The 25,824-nt window shown below is 41.7% G+C and overlaps 1 protein-coding gene across 4 annotated transcripts in view; it reads right to left on the bottom strand.

The window, feature by feature from the left end:
- Positions 1 to 154: 154 nt before the first annotated feature.
- SNED1 (sushi, nidogen and EGF like domains 1) overlaps positions 155 to 25,824 on the bottom strand; it is an 88,077-nt gene continuing 62,407 nt past the window's right edge. For 2 of the 4 annotated variants that reach the window (XM_077349017.1, XM_077349020.1), the window contains 14 exons: positions 22,078 to 22,191; positions 21,699 to 21,812; positions 20,156 to 20,452; positions 18,127 to 18,310; positions 16,988 to 17,100; positions 12,168 to 12,446; positions 10,219 to 10,363; positions 9,996 to 10,078; positions 9,803 to 9,904; positions 6,211 to 6,330; positions 5,079 to 5,166; positions 3,779 to 3,862; positions 3,210 to 3,243; positions 155 to 2,397 (listed from right to left, as the gene is read on the bottom strand). In XM_077349017.1, coding sequence (XP_077205132.1) covers positions 3,222 to 3,243; positions 3,779 to 3,862; positions 5,079 to 5,166; positions 6,211 to 6,330; positions 9,803 to 9,904; positions 9,996 to 10,078; positions 10,219 to 10,363; positions 12,168 to 12,446; positions 16,988 to 17,100; positions 18,127 to 18,310; positions 20,156 to 20,452; positions 21,699 to 21,812; positions 22,078 to 22,191 — 1,745 coding nt within the window. In that variant the 3' untranslated portion in view covers positions 155 to 2,397; positions 3,210 to 3,221. The remainder of the gene's footprint in view (positions 2,398 to 3,209; positions 3,244 to 3,778; positions 3,863 to 5,078; positions 5,167 to 6,210; positions 6,331 to 9,802; positions 9,905 to 9,995; positions 10,079 to 10,218; positions 10,364 to 12,167; positions 12,447 to 16,987; positions 17,101 to 18,126; positions 18,311 to 20,155; positions 20,453 to 21,698; positions 21,813 to 22,077; positions 22,192 to 25,824) is intronic. The other 2 variants (XM_077349018.1, XM_077349019.1) reach the window with 2 other exon arrangements.

Raw genomic sequence — 25,824 nt, 5'->3', positions numbered from 1 at the left:
AACAGATAAATATGGAGTTGAGTTGGGTTGGCAAGGAAAGGAAGATGTGGGCTGGGGAGCAAATGTTCAAGATTTTTGTGAGGTAGAGTAGATAGGGATTTTATATATATATATATATATGTCTCTCTTTGTTATTAAGACAAATGAAACAGCATTTTAGATTAAAATACAATTTATTTAAAATCAACTTTCACAGAATAATTTTTTTTAAGTTTATTGCTGCATTACATATACCTATAGAATACTGGCTTGATACAGACTCTGTTCTAGCTTAGACTGGCTAGGGAAAATCCAGTGTCACTGTGTGACAAGAAACTTTATTAAAACTTCTCACTGCCTCAGTCAATTGCAGCTGCTTTCAAAAAGCTTACTATGCTTGGAAAAACATTTTTGCTGTGATGTTACCACTACACTGCTACCCTCTTCGTAATGTGGAAGCAGCATGTATAATAGTCGGTCTTAAAGAGACCCTAAGGCCAACAAAACTGGATCAGTTGGATTTAAGTGCTTATCAACCCTTCCTGTTAATGGGGACACGAAACACTAACTTCTGATATGGGCTTATTAACAACCCCGCCTTAGAAAATAAATGACTCCTAGAAGAAATCAGCATTTGAAATGGCAGAGGTCTTAATGAAATCCATGGTCCTCTGCTCTGTTTGTGGTATACCCCTCATCCAGTTTAAGTGATGAGCCCTTTATTCCCTTTTCTAGCTTTTTAAGAAGCTGCCCCGCCCAACCTGAGAAATCCAAAGGTGAAAGGCCAAATAGCAGGGTCCTATTAAATACTGTTAAGTAGTAATGGACAAAGTCCCTGCCTCTAGTTCAGGCTTTCTCAACCAGGTTTTTGTGAAACCCCCGGGTTTCCTGAATGGGTGTGAATTAATTCATTTTTAATGTATTTTTTAAAATGTGTTAAACATTTATGATATGACCATATATGGTGATGTTGACCATCCCACCCAAAATGAGCACTGATAGGCTTAGGGAGGTGGGAGGGGCCCCAGGTGGGCATGTACACTGCTATGCTTCCCAACCATATTTTGCATGATCGTGCCACTTCTGGGGTTTCTCAGAGCCTGAAGAATGATTCAGGGGTTTCTCAAGTTGAGAAAGGCTGGTCTAGTCCGTCAGCATTGTGTTTTCCTATCTTTTTTTTTTTTTTTTTTTGCAAGTAGCTCTCAGGCTTCAGCTGACTACAGTGAGAAATAGTGTTACCTCGGAAATGTGAGTCCAGTAGCCGTCACATCCTACTCTCAATTGCAATAGCTCTGATTAGCACAAAGAAATAGGCTTAAGCATTTTTGATGGACTTTAATAATAGGAATTATGGAAATACTTTTTTGTGCTGCTTTTCCTGCTGTGACTAGCATTTCACTTGCAGCATGATCTCTATGGAAGAAACTATATTTACAACTCTCAGGCTGCCAGGATTAGAGTTCCAGGGGAAAGGACTCTGCTTACAAAAATTAATACATCTTACTGGGCTGTTGCTCCTTTAAAACAGACAAAATGACCTGTTAAAGATGCTTTCTAATGCTGGGTATGGAATAATAGTTTAAAACTAACTGTTTTTTTTAATTAATTTATAAAATATACAATATATTTGAATTAACACAATCTTATATTTAACTAGTCATACAAACTCCCAAAAGCTTAAAAAAATAGCTCCCCTTGCATGGTTGGCCATGCTTGTGCATTGCAGCAAACATGAAAACACTTGCTCCAAGCAAGCAGGGGGAATACAGAAAGAAGTAAATACATTGCTGTAAAATTACCTTTTCTCAGGTGACATCACAGATCTAACCTTTGAAATGCTTAACGGTTTGGCTGAAACATGGATTGCAGGGAGCTGATCCTCAGTGTGCTTAAAAAACCCAAAAACCAAAACAGTTCTTGACAATAGTGGGTGAAAACCAACACCGAACCCTGGTTATAGGGTGAGGAATCCTAGATAGTTTTAAAGCCATTTTGTCCAGAAATGTTTTACACTTATATGCTTTGAACATGACTTTATGCCACTGAGATTCTTGTTTGGTTCATAACTCAGAACACCACATGGTTCACCACTAGTCTCTCTTCTAAGACTACCTCTTAGCCTCTTCTAATCAGTTACATTAGACCGCCGGAGAATGTTTAGAGGCTCAGCCCTATGATTGCTGCAAGTGGCCCATGAAAATCTTGAGAGATTTTTCTAAGATGTCAATCATCTGTAGAAAAATTCAGGTGCTATGAAGAAAACGCAATAATGCTTTTATAATTCTGCCAAAGATGTAGATATGGCTATTTGGTGAACACCTCCTGAATCTGACAAAGGAGGAAAGGGCCACAGCTCTGGTGAGAGAGGTCTCCCCTTTTTTGCCATCCAGTGAGCAGAAATACTGATGGTTTTGGATCCTATAAAAAAAGAAAATTACAAGATGTGACACTCAGTTGTATACAAACAGTTTAGTGATTAACTTGTCATTTGATTAAGAATCACCAACTAGTTTCATTCTCTATATATATGCCTATACAGCTTCAGAAGAAAGGATGTTGTAGCCAAAAATCCTCAGCAGAGCAGATTCTTCAGACCAATTTTGCTAATGTAGATTGTGGTGAAGGGTGGCATCTATCAATAGATGTGGAGGGCAGGGAAGCTGTAAGGATCAAGATACAAGTGTTTTCCAGAAGCAAAATTTAAAATACCCTCGGGACTACTTCTGAATTTCTCTGTTCTTCCTTTTTAAAAAGTGTGTACAGAATTAGCCAGAAAGATAGCTGAAGAAATTAATGTCAGAATGATCAAAATGTTAGAATGGATAGATGAATATACAAAACTAAGGGAAATCTGAAATTTTGTGAAATAATGGTTTCATAGTCATTCTATCAGACTCTTCTGATATTAGAAATGTACAACTGCATCAGGGGTGTAATCACAGACCGGTTTCTTTTTCTGTCGATAATCCAATTTTTTTTCAGATGGTCAATGAATGCAAATACCGGTACTTAAAAATGTCCTCATACAATCAATATAGCCACCTGCACTCCAGAGATGCAATGAGTAAATGACCACCGCCCCATGGGGACCTTTAAAGGAATATACTCCAGGGAGTAAGAGATGCACACTCCCGATAGAGGCAGCTTCTTCAAAGCAAGGACCTTATTAAGCATAGGGGTTAGTATGGTCCCTGTCCCGCCCACCACTCAGCAGAGACGAATATACTTACTATATGGCTTCTTCAGTGTCTGTTACTTTGTTTTCTGAAATAATGAAAATATATGAAACATTCTAGCCTAGTTTGTTTGGCATATATCACTGAACAAATCTTTAATTGCAAGAAACTTCAATGTTCTGAATACCATTAAGGTTCACCAATGTGTTAACTATTGCAGAACTCAAAAAGAAGTAGTACTGATCCAGTGTAGAATTATAGAGTGTCAAGACAAGGATCTGAGAGACCTAGGTTTCAATTCCCACTTTGCCATAGAAGCTGACCTTAGGCCAGTCATACATTGGGTCTTACCTACCTCACAGAATTGTTGTGAGGATAAAGTGGGGGGGGGATGGGGGACTGGAGTATATGCATTTAATAAATAACAATACTAAACATGGTCAAAGGCTTAAGTGCTCAAGCAGACTATCCTCTCCAAGAGCTAGAATTACATTTGGAAGGGTTTCTGCTGTCCTGAACTGTTGTTACTGTGAGAAATTCCAAGATGAACACTAAATTCCTTGGGCTTTTCTTGTGGCTGTGTTTTGGCATAAAGCCACCGAAGCTTCTTTACATCTGCATACCTGCTGACTGCTTTGGATGGAACAGTGCTCTCGCAGCTCTCCTTGTAGCAGACGTCCTGGTGGACTTTGTAGACCCGCTTGTACCTGTCACAACAGCAAACAGCATGTCAGAGAATGCAGACACTGCGAAGGGGTCTGAAGGTCAGTCCCAACAGATGCAAAGAAATTTCATAACTCTGGTTCCAAAATGTATGGCTGGGAGCAGCCTAACAAGCCGATTTTTTATGGCTAACTTAGACATACCCATGTCTACTCAAGATAGGGGGTTATACTGGTTGAGTGGTGGCCACTAATTTGGAGAGCCAGGTTTGATTCCCTGCTCTTCTACTTGCAGCCAGCTGGGTGACCTTGGGCTAGTCACAGTCCTGTTAGAGCTGTTCTCACACAGCAATTATGTCAGAGTTCTCCCAGCCTCACCTACCTCACAGGGTGTCTGTTGTGGGAAGAGGAAGGGAAGACAATTTTAAGACACTTTGAGACTCCTTCGGGTAGTGAAAAATGGTGTATAAACACCAAGTCTTCTATACACAAAAGGAGATGTTTCAATTGTGCACCCTTATATGACAAACAACGGGCCTTGTATGTGAAATGAATGAGAGAAACCATCCTAAAATCATATCAGACTTCATTAGGATATAGTTCCACACGAATCAACACTAGCTTCAGACCTGTATTTATGAGGGGGGCGGATCTGGGGAGAAGCACTGTGATGGAATAGTATCCCTGAAATTGTGTCATTTTTATACATGCTGGGATACATTTCTTCCCAGACTGACGTAGATTTCAACCATGCATGTCATGAGGTAAATTGAAAAGTAATTTTGGTGTGCGGTGTAGCCTAAATGTCCCAAAGTTGCCTCTTGAGGTTCATGTTTCTTATTCTTTCTTATTCTTATTGATCCATTTATTTGGAAAAGAGATGCACAGCCTGAATACATGAAGCTGCTCATTACTGATTCACACTGAATCAGACTACCAAGGTTCAGTATTACAGCTAGATTCAAATTGAGTAGCATTAAAGAACAATATGATTTGCTGGGTATGAGCGTTTGAGAGGGAGCTTGGTGGTCTCTAAAGGGCTCCTGGACTCAAATCTATCTGCTGCACCCCAAACAGGCAGAGGTATCTTTGCAACCCTACTAGCCAGTTTTTTACGCTGGGAGTTGAAAGGGCTCCTTTGCATGCCAAGCAGCTGTGCTACTGAGTCACAGCCTCTCCCCCTCTCATGGGAACCATCAAACAGAGGTGTACCTTGCTCTTTAATTCTATAGGTGGAAAAAAGCTAAGAGTTGATGCTTACAAGTAATGGCAGATACCTCCTTCCCAGACTGGAAAGGACTTGGTTTCTGAATAGAGCCGCGTACAAGAGTGAGGCACTTTCTTGCAGGCTGAAGAGAGAAATTGGGAAGGAAGGGAAAAGAGAAGTTTTAGTGTCAAAAGCTGTAGTTAATGCTGACTGACCTTTCACCTTCATTCTCTTTGTATACGTAGTCCTATTATCTAAACACAAAGAATACCCCTGACAACAGATTTAAAATGGGTGAGTAGGGGGAGAAGTAAGGTAAAGGTATCCCCTGTGCAAGCACTGGGTCATGTCTGACCCTTGGGGTGACGCCCTCTAGCGTTTTCATGGCAGACTCAATGCGGGGTGGTTTGCCAGTGCCTTCCCCAGTCATTACCGTTTACCCCCCAGCAAGCTGGGTCCTCATTTTACCAACCTCGGAAGGATGGAAGGCTGAGTCAATCTTGAGCTGGCTGCTGGGATCGAACTCCCAGCCTCATGGGCAGAGCTTTCAGACTGTCAGACTGCATGTCTGCTGCCTTACCACTCTGCGCCACAAGAGGCTCTAGGGGGAGAAGTAGGGGCTCCTTAAACCTATAAATTGGAAGGAGAGAAAAGATTCAGCCCAAAAGGGGGCGAATCTTTGCAACTGATGAATGTGCTGCTCCTCAGGCAGTAGAACATTGTGCCTGAGTTCACAGTTACAAGGCCAATGCTTCTGTGCTTTGGGAGCTAGGGACATAATGGACAATGACTACGAGACGCACTAGGGCAACCAACTAGCACAGCAGTTGAGTTAATTCAATATCAATAGGGACAGTTTCAGACTTTATTTTCCTATTGTGCCTCTGCCCACTGATACAAAGCAGAGAAATAATGGCTTTATTCTTGTTCTTCAGGTATACAATCAGTTCTCACTGACACTGCTTTTGCAGTCTCTTGCAGCTATTCCACTTGGTAAGTTCTGCAGTATTTAAAGTCATTGTTTATCTCCATAGTACTGGGAAACCAGTGACTGAGAGGCTACATCTTTAAGAGTAGGGTCTTGTACAGATGGATTGTAATGTGGTTTCTCTCAAACTAATTATTCCAATACCAGAAAGACAGGGCAACTGGGAGAGTTCTGCTAAGTACACACTCCTTAACTTACCTAGTTCACAGTGTCTGCCTTTGTATCCAGGATTACAATCACAGTGATAGGACTCTGGGCCAGTGACACATGTCCCTCCATTCTTGCAAAAGTTTGTAGAACAGTTCTGCTTGTCATCTGCTGATGCAAAGGATGAGATGAGATATTATGTGCAGCTCACCCCTCTACTCCTCTGGACAGAGGGCAACTTTCAGACTTTAAAATTGGTGTATCACATTTATGCAAAGGTCAGTTCTTTATCTTTCATGACTGTTACCAATACATTTTTTAGGTCTGCATACAGAACTGAGGCTATGAGATCCTGCAAACAGGAAATATGCTGCTGACAGCTCATCTCCTTGTCAAGTCTACAGGTGAAGTGAGGCTCACATATTACAGCACCAATGCATACCGGAAGTGATTGTGCCATGATCATTAATTAGCTCTGCACAACCTTATACAGAGCTAATCAATACAGATTTCCCCATGTGGCATATAGCTAGAGGCAGACAATAATATTTAAAATGAAAGTGGTTTCTCTTACTGTTGCCTATCGTCAAATACTAAACCCTGCAAAATCTGTTTGCCAGATACCAAAAGAGATGGGACATACATTACCCATCTCAAGGCACCTATATTTGCTGCCATTTTTTTTTCTGAGTCCAATTCAAAGTGTTAGTCATGATCCTTAAAACCCTTTATAGCCTACAACTCACTCAGGGTCTTCAGGCTGCCACCTAGTGGCTCTTCTTCCACTAATGGAGGCTTGCCTGGCAGGAAACAGAGCTTGTGCCTTTCCCACAGTAGCTTCCACTCTGTGGAACAGGCTCCCTGAGAAGGTGAGGGGAGCACCATCAGAAATCTTCAGGACATAAGGCAAACCGACTTTACTTGCCAGGTCTTTTAATGGGGTACAATCTGCAAGCATGTGTGTGTTGGGGGGTTTCCAAGGTTTTATACTACTGGTTTTAAATCATAATCTTTTAACTAACATATAAGCCACTTTGACCCTGAGGGAAGGGCAGGATATAAACAATTAATTAATTAAATGGAATAAGTGTACCTGCCACAAGCAGCAAATCCTGTTTTAAATTGCCTTTGACATCTGAAAACATTGTTATGCCGATTACACTGGCTGCCAGTATGTCTCTGTGCCCACAGGGTCCATGGAACCTGAAGAGCCACCACAGCCTGTACATCCAGACTCGCATACTCAAGCCATCTTATTACAGGAATCCCCATCAGAAAAATCTGTTCATGGAAACCTGCATGACGCTTTTCCAGCAGGTGTCCTACTGACTCGCCAATGTACTACACACATTTCTTTCTCTTGAGGTATTCCAGCAACCACTTATTCAGAAAAGCCTTTTTATTTAAATCTGTACCTCAGGTTAATAACTTTTTAATGCTTACTATTTCAATGACTTTGTAAGGATTTTATTTGTGTCAACCTCCATGGATATTTATTTTTAAACTACAAATGATGACATAAACTTAAATGGAGAGTATTTTTCTGCAGGTCCGGCTATCTATATACACACAAACAGAGGAATCCTGTCAGTTTCCCAGGCTTGTAACTCTTGGGCTACAAATCCTGCTAACGCCAACACTACCCCGCCCTCCTACATTCCAAAACCACCAAAGGACCCAGTATCTAGGGCAGGGGTAGTCAAACTGCGGCCCTCTAGATGTCCATGGACTACAAGTCCCAGAAGCTCCTGCCATCAAATGCTGGCAGCGGCTTCTGGGAATTGTAGTCCATGGACATCTGGAGGGCCGCAGTTTGACTACCCCTGATCTAGGGACTTGTATTGCCCAGTATATCTAAAATGAATACAGAGTATAAAATCTTTACAAACATTCTTGCTTTGAGATTAAACTATCCCCACTTTAGTCAATAATGATCAATATGGTTTTGTCCTTAAGCGATACATTGCTGATGCAGCCTGGAAAGCAGTGGGATTGCTATATGCTTTTTCAAGAAATGGCAATTGCGATTAGATTGAGTTATTTCTCAGACTAAAAAAACTAAGATCTGCAATGACTTTAAGATATCAATCACTAAAATATGGAGATTGGAGAATTCTGAATATTCCATTATATTACAAAGTATAACAATTAGGGCATATCATTCCCTTTTTATCCCATTCTAAAGAAGTAAATAAAGAGCCTCTTGTGGCGCAGAGTGGTAAGGCAGCCGTCTGACAGCTTTGCCCATGAGGCTGGGAGTTCAATCCCAGCAGCCGGCTCAAGGTTGACTCAGCCTTCCATCCTTCCGAGGTCGGTAAAATGAGTACCCAGCTTGCTGGGGGGTAAACGGTAATGACTGGGGAAGGCACTGGCAAACCACCCCGTATTGAGTCTGCCAAGAAAACGCTAGAGGGCGTCACCCCAAGGGTCAGACATGACTCGGTGCTTGCACAGGGGATACCTTTACCTTTAAAGAAGTAAATAGATGGAGTATTGATCACCAGAACTGAGAGGAAATAGGGGGATGTCAGGTTTTATTCTCTAAGAATTTGGACAAAAAAATTTAATTCGATGTCCACTCGTCATCCAATTTTGATTTGGAAAAATATGCCATGATGGACTGATCTCATCCTAACTCAAGGTTGGCATCTATCTGCATTTGTTAGTAGCAGCAAAATGGAACAGAAGTCTAATGGCATTGTAAAGACAAACAACATTTATTCCAGTGTAAGCTTTCATGAGTTGAAGCTCTCTTTATTAGACACATATGATGGAATCAGCTCTGTCACACAAGAGCTTATGCTGAAATAAGTCTTTCAGGTACTACTGGACTCTTTTTAAAATTCTGATCTTATCCTATGTCATTTGTGGGCTGTGTAATTCAATAAGCGTGTGAGAAAAAATAACGGATTAAAAAGTGGAAGAGGTTTCACTACTACAGCTGGTTCAGTTATCTTTTGATTTCTTATCTTCCTAGCATAAAGCTCTGACTTATAACAACCTGCAAGGCAAGTTCTTAAGCAAAACTGCCCATTTAGAAACACCTAGCAATTGTTTATGCCTTATTTGCTAAGCAAACTTGAGAGTGTACTCCTGCTTTGTAAATTTAACTTGTTCAGTGGATCACAGGGATTCAAGTTTGTTTTCTAAAGTAGGCTACTCAGGCGTGTAGCTGTGTCAGTCTGAAGTAGCAGAACAAAATTTTAGTCCAAAGGCACCTTTAAAAGGCCAACAAAATTTTATCCTAGGTGTGAACTTTTCTATGCATGCAACACTTCCCCAGACAATGAAATAAGAATAATCAGAATACTGATAAAAGGAGAATGTAAATTAGCATTAAATTAGTATTAAAAAACCCTCATACCTAGAATAAAAATTTGTTGGTCTTAAAGGCGCCATTGGACTCAAATTGGACTCAGCTGTTCTTCATATATCATTATGGTGACTAAATGCAAAGAAAGGTGTGTGAAAAAAGTAGTTCTTGATAATATTCTGTACTATTTGCTCTAGTGCAAGAGCCCCCACTCCCTTTGCAGCTGGACACCCATAATGTGATCTGTTTTTTTTAAACCAACGCTGACTAAGACTGAGGGTAGGGCATAGTGCGGTAGCCTCTCTGGTTTTCTAACCCCTCTTCACTTACTTTCTTTTTTACTGATCTCAGGCTCTGATAGCTGCAGTGCCAGGCTGGCTTGATTGGTGGATTCTTCCACATTTTCTTCCACTTTCTTTGGAGCATCCGGTTCTAGAAGAAAATTCCAGCAATACTTTAAGCACATGGACTGGTGCAATACTTTTGTATATGAAAGGAAGAAGAGAGGATGAAGGGTACTTACGTGTTTTCACAGTGACATGTCTACTTGGTGAGCTGCTAAATTTAGTGGTGATCCTTCCCCTGCCATCCATGAGCTCTGTAAACCTTTACAAGAAAACAAAAGACCAGAATATTACTACTCACAGAACACCTTCAGTGGAACTGATGTACTCACACTTCAACATAAACCAATTGCCATGTTTATTTTGTTTGGCAACTGAGCTCCTGGTCGCCCAGTTCTTTACCTAGGTGCTTGTGAAGGTTCCTCTGGGGCGTTGTGATCTGCAAGCAGGCGCAAATCTGGCAAGTATGCTGGGGGGACCCGATTTCTCAGCACTCGGGGATGTCCTGTTTGGCTCCAGCGCCTTTCTGGAGTACCATCCTTCTGCACTGTAAGCCGGAATAATAAATTCAGCCATATGGAAATAATCATCCAGAAGGAAAAATGCATCAGGATGTGATGTAAGAAGCTCACAATGGGTATTTGTACAGCCCAATGCCTGCCTTACAATATAAAATATTAGAACAGGCAATTTCCCTTATAGTCCCTCAAGGTCATGTAGGAGTAAGTACTCCTTATCATCACTGTATTAACAAAATGACAAGGATCCCAGGATTATTATGTATCTTTACTAATCAGATATAGGAATGGACTGGTGAGGGTTAGTCATAGAGATGCGCCTTACCAAGCTGCATTGACTAGATAAGTATTCACAGAACAAAAGTTTTCTTTGGCATGGGCTAATTCACTACACTATGTCTCCATGAGGCACAAAGTGATCATTTCTCCAGACCCAAGTATTTTTGATGGCTGCTTCTTGTGGTACAGCAGAAGATACATCCCTGTCTCCCCTGCCTCAGTCAATTGTATCTTTTGGCAATGTCTATAGCAGCGGTGGTCAAACTGTGGCTCTCCAGATGTCCATGGACTACACTTACCATGAGCCCCTGCCAGTATGATGCAGCCACAGGATAAGAAGACAGGGTCCTCTTATAGATTAAAAGTCAATTAAACAGGAAGCAGAGGGCAGAATGAACAGACCATTCTCACAATGAAGGTAAATAAACAGCAGGGTTACACATTAGAATTATAGACTCATAGAGTTGGAAAATGCTATAGAGGTCATCTAGGCCAACCCCTGCTCAATGCAGGATCAGCCAAGTATCCTGGATATGTACTTGTCCAGACATTGCTTAAAGACCACCAGCAAGGAGAAGCTCACCACCTCATTAGGCAGCCAGTTCCACTGCTTAACTACTCTGACTTTGAAATACGTTCCCCCTGATATCTACCATTTCCTGATGTGTACCGTTCTACATGTAGTTTAAACCCATTACTGTGAATCCTATCCTCTGCTGCCAACAGGAACCATTCACTGTCCTTCTAAGTGACAACCTTTCAGATACTTAAAGATAGCAGTTATGTCTGCTCTTAATCATCTTTTCTCCAGGCTGAACCTTCCCAAGCCCCTCAGCCTTTCCCCATAGGACTAGTATTTGTCCAATAAACAAATGCATGGAGACAAATGCATGGCTTTATCTTCTTAAATTCCCATATATGCAAAAAAATTGAAACTTGGGGATTCTTTTGATGAAAGGCTCCCACAGCTATGCTGCAGATTTAGTGCCCCTACCTCAATTCCCCACCTCCCTGACCACAGAACAGACGAAAAGGCAAAAATTCCCATTGACTTTAATGGCGTCAAATCGATTCGGCTAAAATCAAATCACCCAAATCTGAATTTCTACACTGAACCATTGATTTAGGTTATTTGGATTTGGCCAAATCTGAAAAGTACCGAATTTTTTTTTGGTGCACACCCCTACTAAGTGTGCATGAGAATTTTATCTTTTGCTGTTTCAGTCCACACCAGTTTTATGACCTGAGACAAGTGTTAAATATTGACATGCCCTTCTCCACACCCTCTCAAACTGCAAAGGAAACACAGTATGGATTAGGAATGTGCCAGCCTCCAGGCAGGACCTGGGGTCCCCTGGAATTACAGCTTGGGATCACATGAGAGCGATCAGTTCCTCTGGAGAAAAGGACTGCTTTGGAGAGTAGGTTCTATGATATTGCACCCAATCACCAAATCTTCAGAAGTCTCCTAGCCTGGATCTGGCATTCTTCCATCGTTGGCCAGGAGGACCTGACAATCTTACTGTGGATATGGAGAATGACGTCTACACTTACAGGCTGTAATGTAGAGATGCGCCGGTTCACTAGTCACTTGACCTTGATCTGTGTTCTGAACAGCCATCACAGATAAGCGATATCTTTGCCCTGGTTTTAGGTCACGCACAGTGTAGGAGGTCAGCTTTCCATTGGGCACATAACGACTCTTCACACTCTGACTCGTGGTTTCATTAATGATATACCCTTCCCCTGAGCCAACCAAGGGCTGTTCCCACATCATATGGACAGAGGTAGCAGTAATTCTAGATGCAGTCAGATTCCTAGGAGGAAGTGGTCCTGTTCAGGAAGAAGAAGGAAATTCAGCATGGATTTTTAAAAGATGCCTCTCCAAATTGTTGCACAACAGGAATTCTCAGGGCAAAATTAGTATAATTTTTGCTACAGAAGGAGTAGATAATAAGAGGTATGGGGATTTCCATTATTTATTTGCAAATGGTGTTTCTTTGATCAGTTTTTAATTATTCCTTGCAGAAGGTTAAAGGAGGAACAATGAAAGGAGAGTTTGAGCCTTGGACCCTCTCCTGCTCTCACCCTAGATAGGATTCTTAAGGCCCAGAGAAGTCTGAACTGATAGCATATTTAAATCAGTGCAGCCTGACCTGATGATATGATGTAAAATAATATTGCAAGGCTAGCTACTCAGGGAATAGTTTTATCCCCACTCAGGGTCTTTCCTGCACAGACAATGATGCTACCGGGTATCTACAAGACCATCTGCTCCCATAGCTTGCTTGTAGAGAATCTGATTCAGAGGCATTACTCCAAGTGCCTCACCTTCAGAGATTCAATGGATGGTGACTGGTTTTCTTGCTGATGGTGCCCCAGTTGTGGTACAGTCTCCCCAGGGATACTCAGCTGGAATTTCCTTTGTCAGTTTCCAATTGCCAGATAACTACAGTTTTATTCTCTTGAGCATTTAATGAGTGATCTACATTTTCTTCTATGAGATAAAACTACACTACCCTAAAGTATAGCCTCATACGACATAATGAAGCACTCTCTTGAGCCCAGCACTAACACAAATGTCTCGCATCAGCATTTTAGCTTGACCCTAGGCTTTCTCTTTTAATTGTCAACACTGAATAAGTGCTCAGGTCGAGCAATCATAATAGGTATAAGAAGGTGCTGTTACATTGGGCTTGGAGGCTATAAAGATGGGAAAGCAGGAAGGAGAATTCTCTGTCAAACTAATGAGTCAGTATAATATCTTTGTTTATAGTTTAATTGATAATTTGCTAAGGTATATATGTAGAAATACTAAGATGTTTAATGGAGTATTGGAATAGTATTCATATAATGGAAAATGTATTCATATAATGGAATAATGAAAGTATTAATATAATGGAATCATGGAAAAGTATTAATATAATGGCAAAATTAGCAGTAACCCTTTTATTAAGTATTAATTGTTAAGACTGCGAAGGAGGAGTTGGGGAGAAGCTTATTGCTTATTTATCCTTTTTATTATGTAACACAATGTATTGTTATGTGCGAAGTCATGTCCGACCCATCGCGACCCCATGGACAATGATCCTCCAGGCCTTCCTGTCCTCTACCATTCCCCGGAGTCCATTTAAGTTTGCACCTACTGCTTCAGTGACTCCATACATCCACCTCATTCTCTGTCGTCCCCTTCTTCTTTTGCCCTCGATCTCTCCCAGCATTAGGCTCTTCTCCAGGGAGTCCTTCCTTCTCATGAGGTGGCCAAAATATTTGAGTTTCATCTTCAGGATCTGGCCTTCTAAAGAGCAGGGCTGATCTCCTCTAGGACTGACTGGTTTGTTCGCCTTGCAGTCCAAGGGACTCGCAAGAGTCTTCTCCAGCACCAGAGTTCAAAAGCCTCAATTCTTTGACGCTCGGCCTTCCTTATGGTCCAACTTTCGCAGCCATACATTGCAACTGGGAAGACCATAGCCTTGACTAAACGCACTTTTGTTGGCAGGGTGATGTCTCTGCTTTTTAGGATGCTGTCTAGATTTGCCATAGCTTTCCTCCCCAGGAGCAAGCGTCTTTTAATTTCTTTGCTGCAGTCCCCATCTGCAGTGATCTTGGAGCCCAGGAAAATAAAATCTGTCACTATCTCCATTTCTTCCCCTTCTATTTGCCAGGAATTGAGAGGGCCGGATGCCATGATCTTTGTTTTCTTGATGTTGAGTTTCAAGCCAACTTTGGCACTCTCCTCCTTCACCCGCATCAACAGGCTCTTTAGTTCCTCTTCACTTTCTGCCATTAGAGTGGTATCATCTGCATATCTGAGGTTGTTGATATTTCTCCCTGCAATCTTGATCCCAATTTGTGACTCCTCTAATCCCGCATTTCTCATGATGTGCTCTGCATACAAGTTAAATAGGCAAGGCGACAGTATACAGCCTTGCCGAACTCCTTTCTCAATTTTGAACCAGTCAGTGATTCCATGTTCAGTTCTCACTGTTGCTTCTTGACCTGCATATAAATTTCTCAAGAGACAAATAAGATGCTCTGGTATTCCCATCTCTTTAAGAACTTGCCACAATTTGCTGTGCTCCACACAATCAAAGGCTTTAGCATAGTCAATGAAGCAGAAGTAGACGTTCTTCTGGTACTCCCTAGCTTTCTCCATGATCCAGCGTATGTTGGCAATTTGATCTCTAGTTCCTCTGCCTCTTCGAAATCCTGCCTGTACTTCTGGAAGTTCTCGGTCCACATATTGCTGGAGCCTAGCTTGTAGGATTTTGAGCATAACTTTGCTAGCATGAGAAATTAGTGCGATGGTGCGGTAGTTTGAACATTCTTTGGCATTGCCCTTCTTTGGGATTGGAATGTAAACTGACCTTTTCCAATCCTGTGGCCATTGTTGAGTTTTCCAAATTTGCTGGCATATTGAGTGTAGCACTTTTACTGCATCGTCCTTTAAGATTTTGAATAGTTCAACTGGAATGCTGTCACTACCACTAGCTTTATTGTTGCTCAGACTTCCTAAGGCCCATTTGACTTCACATTCCAGGATGTCTGGCTCCAGGTCAGTAACTACCCCATTGTGGTCATCAGGGATGTTAAGCTCGCTCTTGTATAGTTCTTCTGTATAATTTTGCCACCTTTGTTTGATCTCTTCTGCTTCTGTGAGGTCCCTACCATTTTGGTCCCTTATCATACCCATCTTTGCATGAAACGTTCTCTTCATATCTCCAATTTTCTTGAAAAGATCTCTGGTCCTCCCCATTCTATTGTTTTCTTCTATTTGTTTGCACTGTTCATTTAAGAAGGCATTCTTATCTCTTCTAGCTTTTCTCTGGAATTCTGCATTCAGTTGGGTGTATCTTTCTCTTTCTCCCTTGCCTTTCACTTCCCTTCTCTCCTTAGCTATTTGTAAAGCTTCCTCAGACAGCCATTTTGATTTCTTGCATTTCTTTTTCTTTGGGATGGTTTTAGTTGCTACCTCTTGTACAATGTTGCGAACCTCCGTCCATAGTTCTTCAGGCACTCTGTCTATCAGATCTAATTCCTTAAATCTATTTGTCACCTCCACTGTGTATTCGTCAGGGATATGATTTAGTTCATACCTGAGTGGCCTAGTGCTTTTCCCTACTTTCTTCAATTTAAGCCTAAATTTTGCAACAAGAAGCTCATGATCTGAACCACAATCAGCTCCTGGTCTTGTTTTTATTGACTGGATAGAACTTTTCCATCTTTGGCTGCAGAGCACATAGTCAATCTGATTTCTGTGTTGACCGTCTGGTGATGTCCATGTGTAGAGTCGTCTCTTGGGTTGCTGGAAAAGAGTGTTTGCTATGACCATTGTATTCTCTTGACAAAATTCTACCAGCCTGTGCCCTGCTTCATTTTGTACTCCAAGGCCAAACTTGCCTGTTATCCCGGTTATCTTTTGGCTTCCTACTTTAGCATTCCAATCCCCCATGATGATAAGCACATCATTTTTGGGCGTTGCTTCTAGAAGGTGTTGTAGGGCTTCATAGAACTGATCAACTTCATCCTCTTCAGCAGCAGTGGTTGGGGCGTAGACCTGGATCACTGTGATGTTGAATGGTTTGTCTTGGATTCGAACTGAGATCATTCTGTCATTTTGGGGATTGTATCCCAAGACTGCTTTTCCTACTCTCTTATTGATTATGAATGCTACTCCATTTCTTCTGCGAGATTCTTGTCCACAGTAGTATACCTGATGGTCATCTGAATTAAATTCACCCATTCCTGTCCATTTTAGTTCACTGATTCCTAAAATGTCGATGTTCAGTCTTCTCATTTCTTGTTTAACCACGTCCAGCTTGCCTTGATTCATGGATCTGACGTTCCAGGTTCCTATGGAATAAAAATCTTTACAGCATCGGACTGTCTTTTCGCCACCAGTTACTTCCACAACTGAGCGTCCTTTCGGCTTTGGCCCAGCCGCTTCATTCATTCTGGCGCTACTCGTACTAGCCGTCTGCTCATCCCCAGTAGCATATTGGACACCTTCCGACCTGAGGGGCTCATCTTCCAGCGTCATATCGTTATGCCTATTGGAACTGTCCATAGAGTTTTCATGGCAAAGATACTGGAGTGGTTTGCCATTGCCTTCTCCAGTGGATCACCTTTTGTCAGAACTCTCAGCTATGACCTGTCCGTCTTGGGTGGCCCTGCACGGCATAGCTCATAGCTTCACTGAACTACGCAAGCCCCCTTGCCACAACAAGGCAGCGATCCTTGAAGGGGGACACAATGTATAACAACCCTTAATCTGATATATGTATAATTTCTGATATATATAATTTTCTTTCTTTTCTGTTTGTCTATTTTCTTTCCTTCCAAAATAAAAATTTAAAAACAACAACAAAACTCACGGGTCCATATGTAGAGCGGAGCTGTAGTGAAGCTCTCAGCAGGATGGTCTTCAGAACTCTGGCCACTCAAGGTCCACACATGGATAATATACTTCTGCCCTGGCTGAAGATCCCTATTGTAAAGAGGATTAGATATGCTGGGCAAATCCCAATCATAATTACATGCTATGATTTTGGAAGAAAGAACAAACCATTCCTTATTGACGGATGCCGAGTCAGTCAGAAAAAAATGTGAATAAATATCTACTGTGAACAGAAAGCAGTTGAGTAAACGACACAACTATCTGAAAGGCATGGCAAATCCAGACTGTGAGTCCTGAATAAACCTTTCAAGCTAGAGAAAGCAAGTTATTCTTAATGGAGATTGGTAGAAACCAATGAGAAAGTCAGTTATTAGGGTGACTATCTGAAGCTTTCTGAAAATGTTTCCTGCTTGTTTTATTGGCTCGTCTTATCTTTTGGGCCCCCATTCTTCTACTGAGGATGTCTGGAGTTTGTCTTTGGGGGAGACATTCATACAAAGAAAGACGCATATTTTTAAAGTCATCTCCTGTAATCTCTAGAACAGTGGTTCTCAACCTTCCTAATGCCGTGACCCTTTAATACAGTTCCTCATGTTGTGGTGACCCCCCCCACCATAAAATGATGCAAGTGTTCTTTCACAGAAATTAAACTGAAACTGACCAATGGCGTGAAGATCCATTGCTCATGATTGTATATAAATTGGTTTTCCCCCCAAGGTTTCACAGTTCAGTTCTGCCTCTTGTCCCACCATGCCGATCTCACTCTTTTCTGCTGCTCCAGACAGATGAATGCTCTATCTTGATTTACCCCCTGGGCCAATCTGCTTGTCCTACAACGACTGCTGTGAAAGGGTTGTTCGACTCCCAAAGGGGGCCCGACCCCCAGGTTGAGAAACACTGCTCTAGAGGAAGAACACAAGGGAGCATAGGGAAGAGAACTGTATGGTCCAGAAGCTTGAAACTTCAGCCGTTCTCTTCTGCCGACGGCCCTCCCTTTCCCCTCCACATCAAACACTGACCATCAAAGCAACACAAAAATGCAACTGAATCTACTTTGGCATATTCATAACTGCTTCGTCTTCCCTCTTCCCCAGTAAGTTTTTGTGTCTTACTCACCAAAATGTGTATTTGGTTACAGTATTATTTACTTCTGCAGCATGGTCCTCCGCATCTTCTGGCTGGCGTATGGACAAACGCACCCTGCTCACTGTGGAGTGTTTGAGCCTGTGGAGAGCCCATTGCACAGTAATGGTTGTGGCAGTCACATTGGCAATCTCAAATCCCTCCACCGTGCGAGGCCCTGACAGGATGAGAGAGGGGAACCGCAGGAGGTGGTTACGACTCACTCCACTTGACAGTGACACACTCATTTTACCCTCAGGAACAAACACTTCTCGCCCCCCCCCCCCCCCCGGAGGCCTCCTTCCCATCTCAGTTGCTTCCTATAGAAGAAAAATGTCAGTCTGGGCTTTTGACAGGACTATTACAACAGATGGCTCTTTCTCTCATGGGTAGTACTGTATGTGGCATCTTGTAACCTCACCAGACTTTTCAGTTCTTCGGAAGCATTTTATTTTACAGTCAGAATCTCCCATGAGGCACCAAATGACAGCTGTCAGGCTTAGCTTTATAGCAAACCTAGTCAAGGATGAACCACATCAATTTTAAGCAGTAATTCTTATGTCTTCATTCACTGCAGTACAACACAGCTTAAAAAACAAGGCTAAGATCTGTTAACTGCCTACTCAGTATCACATCTCAGAGAAAAGGTTAGTAGGCAGAATGTGTTCACAGTTCATAGAAACCAAGGAAAAAATTCCATCCTGCAAACCCCCCCCCCAAAAAAAAACCCACCTGACAGAAGATACTAGATTATGCTTTGAATGTCTATTCATGACCTTTATGCAGTCTCATCACAGTGCCAAAGAAAAGGGGATTGCTATGAACCAGACACCATATGGGCCTAGTTCTTAAAAGCAGATAGTGGCTGTATAGGATGATTCCATTCAGTTAAGGGAACAGTCTGTAGCTGAAGTCTCTGCATATAGCTATGAGGAGTAGTAGGAAACAATTCACGATGTTTCCATGAAGCATGAGTTTAGATCCTATGATCCAGAAGGAGGCTAACCCAAGGGTTGGAAGTTTCCAGCTTTCTCACTGTAACCTTTGCATACATCAGAAAGACTGCCCCCAGGATTCAAAGAATCCAAAACAATGGGGTTGCAGTGACAGAGAACATCTTGGTAAAAATCCACTTTCCTCCTCCCACAATGGAAATAAACCAACCAGTGCTTAAAACTGTGTTACCAGATGATCATTTGACAACATAAGAAAGTGCATTACAATTACAACCTACACACTAAAGCTCCATTAGGAAGGCAGCTTTCCCTTCAGTCCATTAACTGTTGCAGCACTAAATCTGTAGGGAAGTACCCGAACAAAGGGATGCCATGGAAATATGGTATAACAGTCTGGTTTGGACTGTGTCTCTCTCCTACTCCTGTCTGCTCCTAGTCTGGACAAACAGCATCCAGCATATGAACTGGCATAGACCCCGTGTGGTTATTATGATACATGAAAAGGCAGGCATCTACCTAAACTGCCTCAATGAGTAGATTTAGACACTGATTACAACAGGTTTAAGTAAGAACGTTCAAACAACTCTCATTAGGCAACAAACTCAACAAATAAATAAAGTATAAAGCAACAAGATTTCATTTTACAAACACTTGAGTGATTATTTTGTGTGCCAAGGCGACTACTTTTTAGGTTCAGTAGGTACAAAAATTATTTGCAGCAAACAGTGATTCTTATAAGTGGTTGCTACAAGATAATCAGTATAAAGAAAGCAAAATGATATGTATACAGCCACTTTCCTCAGCAGCTATTTTTGTTCCTATTATTACCTTATCTATTGCAAAATTGTTGCAGGCCAGTATTCTTGATTTCGTGTTTTTTGGTTTTTTTTGCTATGTGATAGTAATGACCCTGGATAGGCCTGGAGGATGTTCCAGCTGTAACATGGTATTCCATTGTTTTCTATTAACACGGGGAACCCTGGAAATACTCCTGCTAATATAGCTCTCATTGCTTCAGCCAAGCATTTCTGCACCTACAACTCTATTTCCTTGAAGGAACTACTCACTAGTACGAGTGACGAGCATGACGGGCTTGCTGATATCATTCTTGTTGTTCAAGTTGCGTTTGACTGAAAAGACAGAAATATTGTAGACTTTGCCGGAAGCTAGTGCCCGCAATTGGTGGGCAGCACGACTTCGGTCCACATAATCAGTCCTGCGGTAAGAGCCGTCGAAGGATACGTACGTCACGGCGTAGCCATCAATCATATTCTTAGCGGTTTGGTCCTTGGGAGGGCGCCAAGAGATTGACAGCCCAGTCTCCTCCACTCTTTCCACCTTTAGTGACGTTGGTGGCAGCAGTTCTTCCAGGTGTCAGGTAAAACAGAATAGACATCATTAAACTCTGAGGAACACAGTTTGCTTATTCCACCACTAAAATATTCCTAGAGGAAGAAGCAGGCAAGGTACAGTTTAATAAAGGTGTGCATCAGAATCTTCCTGAGCTGAAATATACCTCAACATATCTTATTGGTATTTTTCAGATCTGTTTTGGCATCTCAATATCTACCCAAAATCCTGGATATTTTGGCGAACTGGGAAGATCAGTGAAAACAGCTGAGCAGTGGGGAGCAGTCTCCCCACCTCTCAGCTGTTTGCTCAACTTTCTTTTGCAGTCCCTTTAAACCAGACTGGGAAAAAAATTGTGAGTTCCAAAAAAATCCTGGATCTGACTAATTTCCTGGTATTGGGATACTGAATTTGTTGAAACCTCAACAAAAATTTTCTTTGAGGGGGTAGGTGTCCAAGAAACCACAAGTAGAAGAAAATAAAAAAGGACATCCCTATGGTTTAATGCAAGTAAGATGCAACAAAATGTTAAATATATCTCATATCTAGCAGGCATTTTTTCTTTTCTTCAATTTAAAAATTATTGGAGAAAAACTCCATGGTCAGTTAGTGCTTCTCAAGTCCAGGTCAAAGGCTAATCCAGGCTCTCGGGAGGGCAGTTTAGAAATCTATTAAATATTTATATTTATAATAAGAAGAATGATTCTTTTTCATGACAAGGCAGCAAATGGACATTCTCTTGTCTATCAAACTTAGAATCATGATGAATGTTGCATTGTTGTATTGTCTATATTATTTATACTGTTACATTGTTATACGGTTACAACCATTAGTTATTATTGTAAAGTTATTCACATGTTTATAGATTGTTTTATGTATTGTTGTTTGTTCTTACGTAAACCGCCCTGAGCCTCCGGGGAGGGCGGTATATAAATATAATAAATGAAATAAATGAAATAAATGAAATAAATGAAATAAATAAATCATGTGATGTCTCTCAATTTTTTTAAAAAAAGTACCACAGTTTGGATTTCTGTGAATATGAAAATCAGACATCTGTGGCTCGTAAATATGGTGGGTGTGGAAAGGATATCCATTAATGGCAGCCTGTACGTTGAGTGGGCAAACTCAAGGAATTGCCTGTCCCGTTCAAGGTCAATAAAATAAAACCACTGTGCTGCTTATTTGCCATCTACCACATCCTTAGGTCAACAGCAACTATCCCAATCAATGATGGGAATGGCCTTTGGGCCCGTTTACCTTTCTCACAGTTCTTGCCAGTGTAGCCCGCTTTGCAGGTGCAGTTATGAGATCCGTTGCTGGGGAGGCAATAGCCTCTGGTCCCACATGGGTTGGAGAAACAAGGGTCACTAGCTGAGGAGAAGGGTCAAAATTAACATTTCAGAACAGCAGCTCATAGAAGCAATGCAGGCTTCTCTAAGGAGGCACGGCAGTTTGTCAGACATGGCTCAAATGCCTCCGCTAAATGTTTATTTGCTTATTTTTAGCATCTAGTTTGTCTGGAAGCATAATGACAATGAGACATTTTGATGAAAATAAAATTACTTCCCAGGGTTTGTTGTGTCTACCATTTTCTGAGAGTCAAACAGGTAGCAATTGTTTTCTGTTCTAGGCTTACCTATTTCACAATGGTAGCCAAAGAAGCCCTCTGGGCAGACACACAGGTAGGAACCACTGTAATTTTCACATTCTCCTCCATTTCGACAAGGGTTTGATTCACAGGCATCCACTTCTGGAGGGCACAAATACACTCACTCAGATATCTGTAGGAGGTGTCACACGGAATTAAGAGGATGACTGCATCTGGTAGAATATCCCTTGCAAAGATGCCTGCTGAAGTGCAGAGCATAAGCTTCCAGAGAAAACCTCTCCAGGGTTACCAAACCATTAATTCATCTCCCCAGCAAACATGAAATCTGGATGAAAGTCCAGCTAGAAAGTAGTATAATTCCAAGTGATATATAAATATCCTTATCCATGGTTCCTGTATATATTTGTGAAACAGCCTGGGGGGTGGAATGTATCCGGCTGTCCACATTGGAATAGGGCCAGTCATGACCTGATTGGCCCTGCCGCTGCAGCTCCCGCCCTCTGTCACTGGACTCTAGCCTCTTTGCTCTCAGACGCGCCTCAGTGCCTGGAGCCAGCAGCAGGTAAGGGGAGAGGGCCCTGGGCACAGGGTCATGGTGTCTGCTAAGCAGGGCCTGCTAACAAGGGCCTCCCAGCCTGCTAGGCTGGGCCTGCTAACAAGGGCCTCCCAGCCTGCTGACTGCTAAGGAGCTCTGTCCTGGGCCTGCTAACGAGCTGGCCAGCCCCACCCGCCCCACTTGATCCGGCTGTGAGCTGCAACCCAAAGCCATCTTAAGCTGCCTGGCCAGAAGCCAGGGGATGGGACCGTTTCAAGGCCCGTTCTTAGGAACGGGCTTTGAGGCTAGTTTCCATAATAATCCTGATAGACAGAAACTGGTCCTTTGAGAATAAGAGAAAAAAATTGGGAGGTCCAGTCTTGGTCATCACAAACAACATGTCATATATCTGTCAAGATAAATGAGCTTTCAGGGGTTACAAACATAAACATTTTTAGGTAGACAATTAAGAAACTGAGTTAAGAAAAGTACACTGAAAGCAAAACCAAAATGTGCCAAAGGGCTGGGCTGAGACGATGATAAAGACTAATCTTCTAACCCAGTTAAAGAGTTTATAAACTGTTCACAGAAATCTTTGTCCCCTCCTTTCCTCTTCTAGAAGGTCTAACTGCAGAGTTTATTAATCCAGGTCATTCTGCAATTTCCAAATTGCTTGAGAACAAATCTAATAGCCAAATCTAGAGGTAGGCATTTTTGGGGAAATACAAACAGGAGACAAGAGATACTCATAAAGCTACATGTGCACGAAACCCTGTCACAGAAATATTGCGTTTAGAAGATAGATTCAGGTGGGTCACTGTGTTGGTCTGAAGCAATAGAACAAGGTTTGATTCCAATGGTATCTTTAAGACCAACAAAGTTTAATTCTGGGTATAAGCCTAAGTGGTGGTCTTCAAGATGTCACTGTACTCAGACTTTGTCCTAACATTTAGAAAAGTTCAACACAGGGAATTCATCTACAAGACTCCTATGGTGATGAAAGCAAGCTTATTAAAGAAACACTTTGCACTGGAAGAATAGAAGCCAACAGCATCACATGGTGCCCACCATCTAGCTCCTAAAGATTTCAACAGAGGTGACCTCTGCCGTTTCCAGCTAGCACTACATGGCTATTTACAAAGAGCAAGCAAAGAATACTCTTGAGTTGTTAATTAGGCTGCGATAGGCATGAAAGGTAGCTAATGCAAAACAAGTATTTGAATACCATTGTTTATACTGAACATTTTCTTAGGTACATTTAAGAGAAGAGGTGGTGTATAAAAACAATAAATAAATAAGGTTGGAGCTACACAACCATTTTTCTGTGTTGAAGGATTGATCTTATGCAATTTTCTGGAATTTAAATTGTGTTTCCACACAGCACTTACTATATCTCTCACTTTACATTTAGTCCAAATTAAATCCCCCTTCTGGACCACCCTGCAATTTTACATTTTGCTCCTTGACTTTCAGTTTAATGAATTAAATCCTGCTTCTTTTACATCAATAACTATTTCACAATAATACAATTATGATAAATATAACTGGTTTTGTTTTTATTATGGGTAATAACCTTATGGTGTTTTTTTCTAATGGACAGTGGTTTTGGCTGACTACAAAGCAAAAACAGTATGTACCAACTGGTAATATACAACTGTATCAGGAATTACCCTAGAAAACATAGCGTAAGGTCAGAGAATGTTCTTCTCCATGCTATGCTGTTCAAGTTCAAAGCTAGTCACAACACGCTCCTCCCCAAACTACAGCACTATCAGCGCCATCCATCCCAGGCTGACTTAGAAGGGTGTAATTCCACTTGGGATGGCACCATGTAGTGCTTAGTTTATATGCATCCGGCTATGAATTGTGCAAGGAAGAGAATTAAAAACCACGTTGTAATGCTTCAGGCTGAAGAGCAGCTTTGCTGCACAATCACCCCATTTTACATCCTTATAGTTTTGAAAGTTAGTACTGCGGCAGCATGAGGAAGGAGGGTTTAACCTCCCAGATCTGCTTCCCACTACTAATACAACTCCCCTAACCCTATCTACGGTTAGTCTGGTCCATTCCGCACAACTTAAATGTAGCTGAAGTCTTACCTTTGGTAAACGCTATTAATTTAATGTTCTGCATGACATCGTAAACAAACCTCAAAACTCCCGCCAAACCCCAGCAACAATCGGAATTTTATACCACTTAGGGGGAAATCCAGAAAAGTGGATTCCCCCTGAAAAAAACGCTACACTTCTGAGCACAAGCCGCAACGCATCAGCAAAAGATGTGCGTTCTCAAAATAGCGGTGGAAAGAATGTTCCTTCCTAGCTCTCGCCCCCGAGCTTCTGGAGACGCGATCGGCATTTTTTCCCTGTAGACCGGCGAAAACAACGAATAAGCGAGGCTTCTCCAGCTGAAGTCCCTCCACAAGCAATTCAGAAGTGCCTAACAGTAAAACCAAGCTCCCTTCTGCAATTGTCTTTAAAGTTCCCCAGCACAATACTGCCCCCTGTTCGACACTGCCCATAATTTCGGCCAGAAATTGCACCCCTGGGGGGGGGATTTTTTTTTTGTACTTGAAGAGCATGTAAACGATTAAGCACCAGCTCCTATGCCAGCGAAAAAGGCCTTGAGACATGAACAAATACTCGTTGCTACTGGTGTTTTGGGGTTTTTAAAAAACAGTTTTTAAAGGGAAAGGGGTTCGGGAGCACAAACACAACAGTTCATTGGCTGTTCTGTTTGATTGATGGCCAGGGGTGGGAAGAAGCACGGAAAAATATTGCCTCCTTTTTGCGATTCCGGTGAGACCGGAAACCTGTAGGGAATGAATAGACCGCTACTGGGACTTCAATATTCCACTAGAATTGAAGGTATGCAGAATGATGAAATTCCACTATTAAATATAGCGTTTCTGCATACTGCAAACACTTAGCAACATTGGTCATTGTGCAGAATGGCCCTCCACACAGCCTCATTACTTCCAACGTAAATCCAAATTCAACAACTAACACAGACTCCATTAATTAAGCAATTTTGAAGATATATGAATTTGCGTAATTTAGTCTGGAAAGAATTTTGCATGTATTTCATGTTTATAAAATGACAAGCTAAAATTTAGGGGAAAGAAGGTATGAGGGAGTGTCAAGTGGCTTTGACTCAATGGTAGAGCATCTGCTTTGCATTGAGAATATCCCAGATTTAGTTAAAATATATCAGGCAGACCTCTGTGACTTAAAATACTT

The sequence above is a fragment of the Paroedura picta genome, chromosome 8 (genome assembly GCF_049243985.1).
Source record: "Paroedura picta isolate Pp20150507F chromosome 8, Ppicta_v3.0, whole genome shotgun sequence".
NCBI classification, from domain to species: Eukaryota; Metazoa; Chordata; class Lepidosauria; order Squamata; family Gekkonidae; genus Paroedura; species Paroedura picta.
This window is presented reverse-complemented; position numbering and strand designations above follow the sequence as displayed.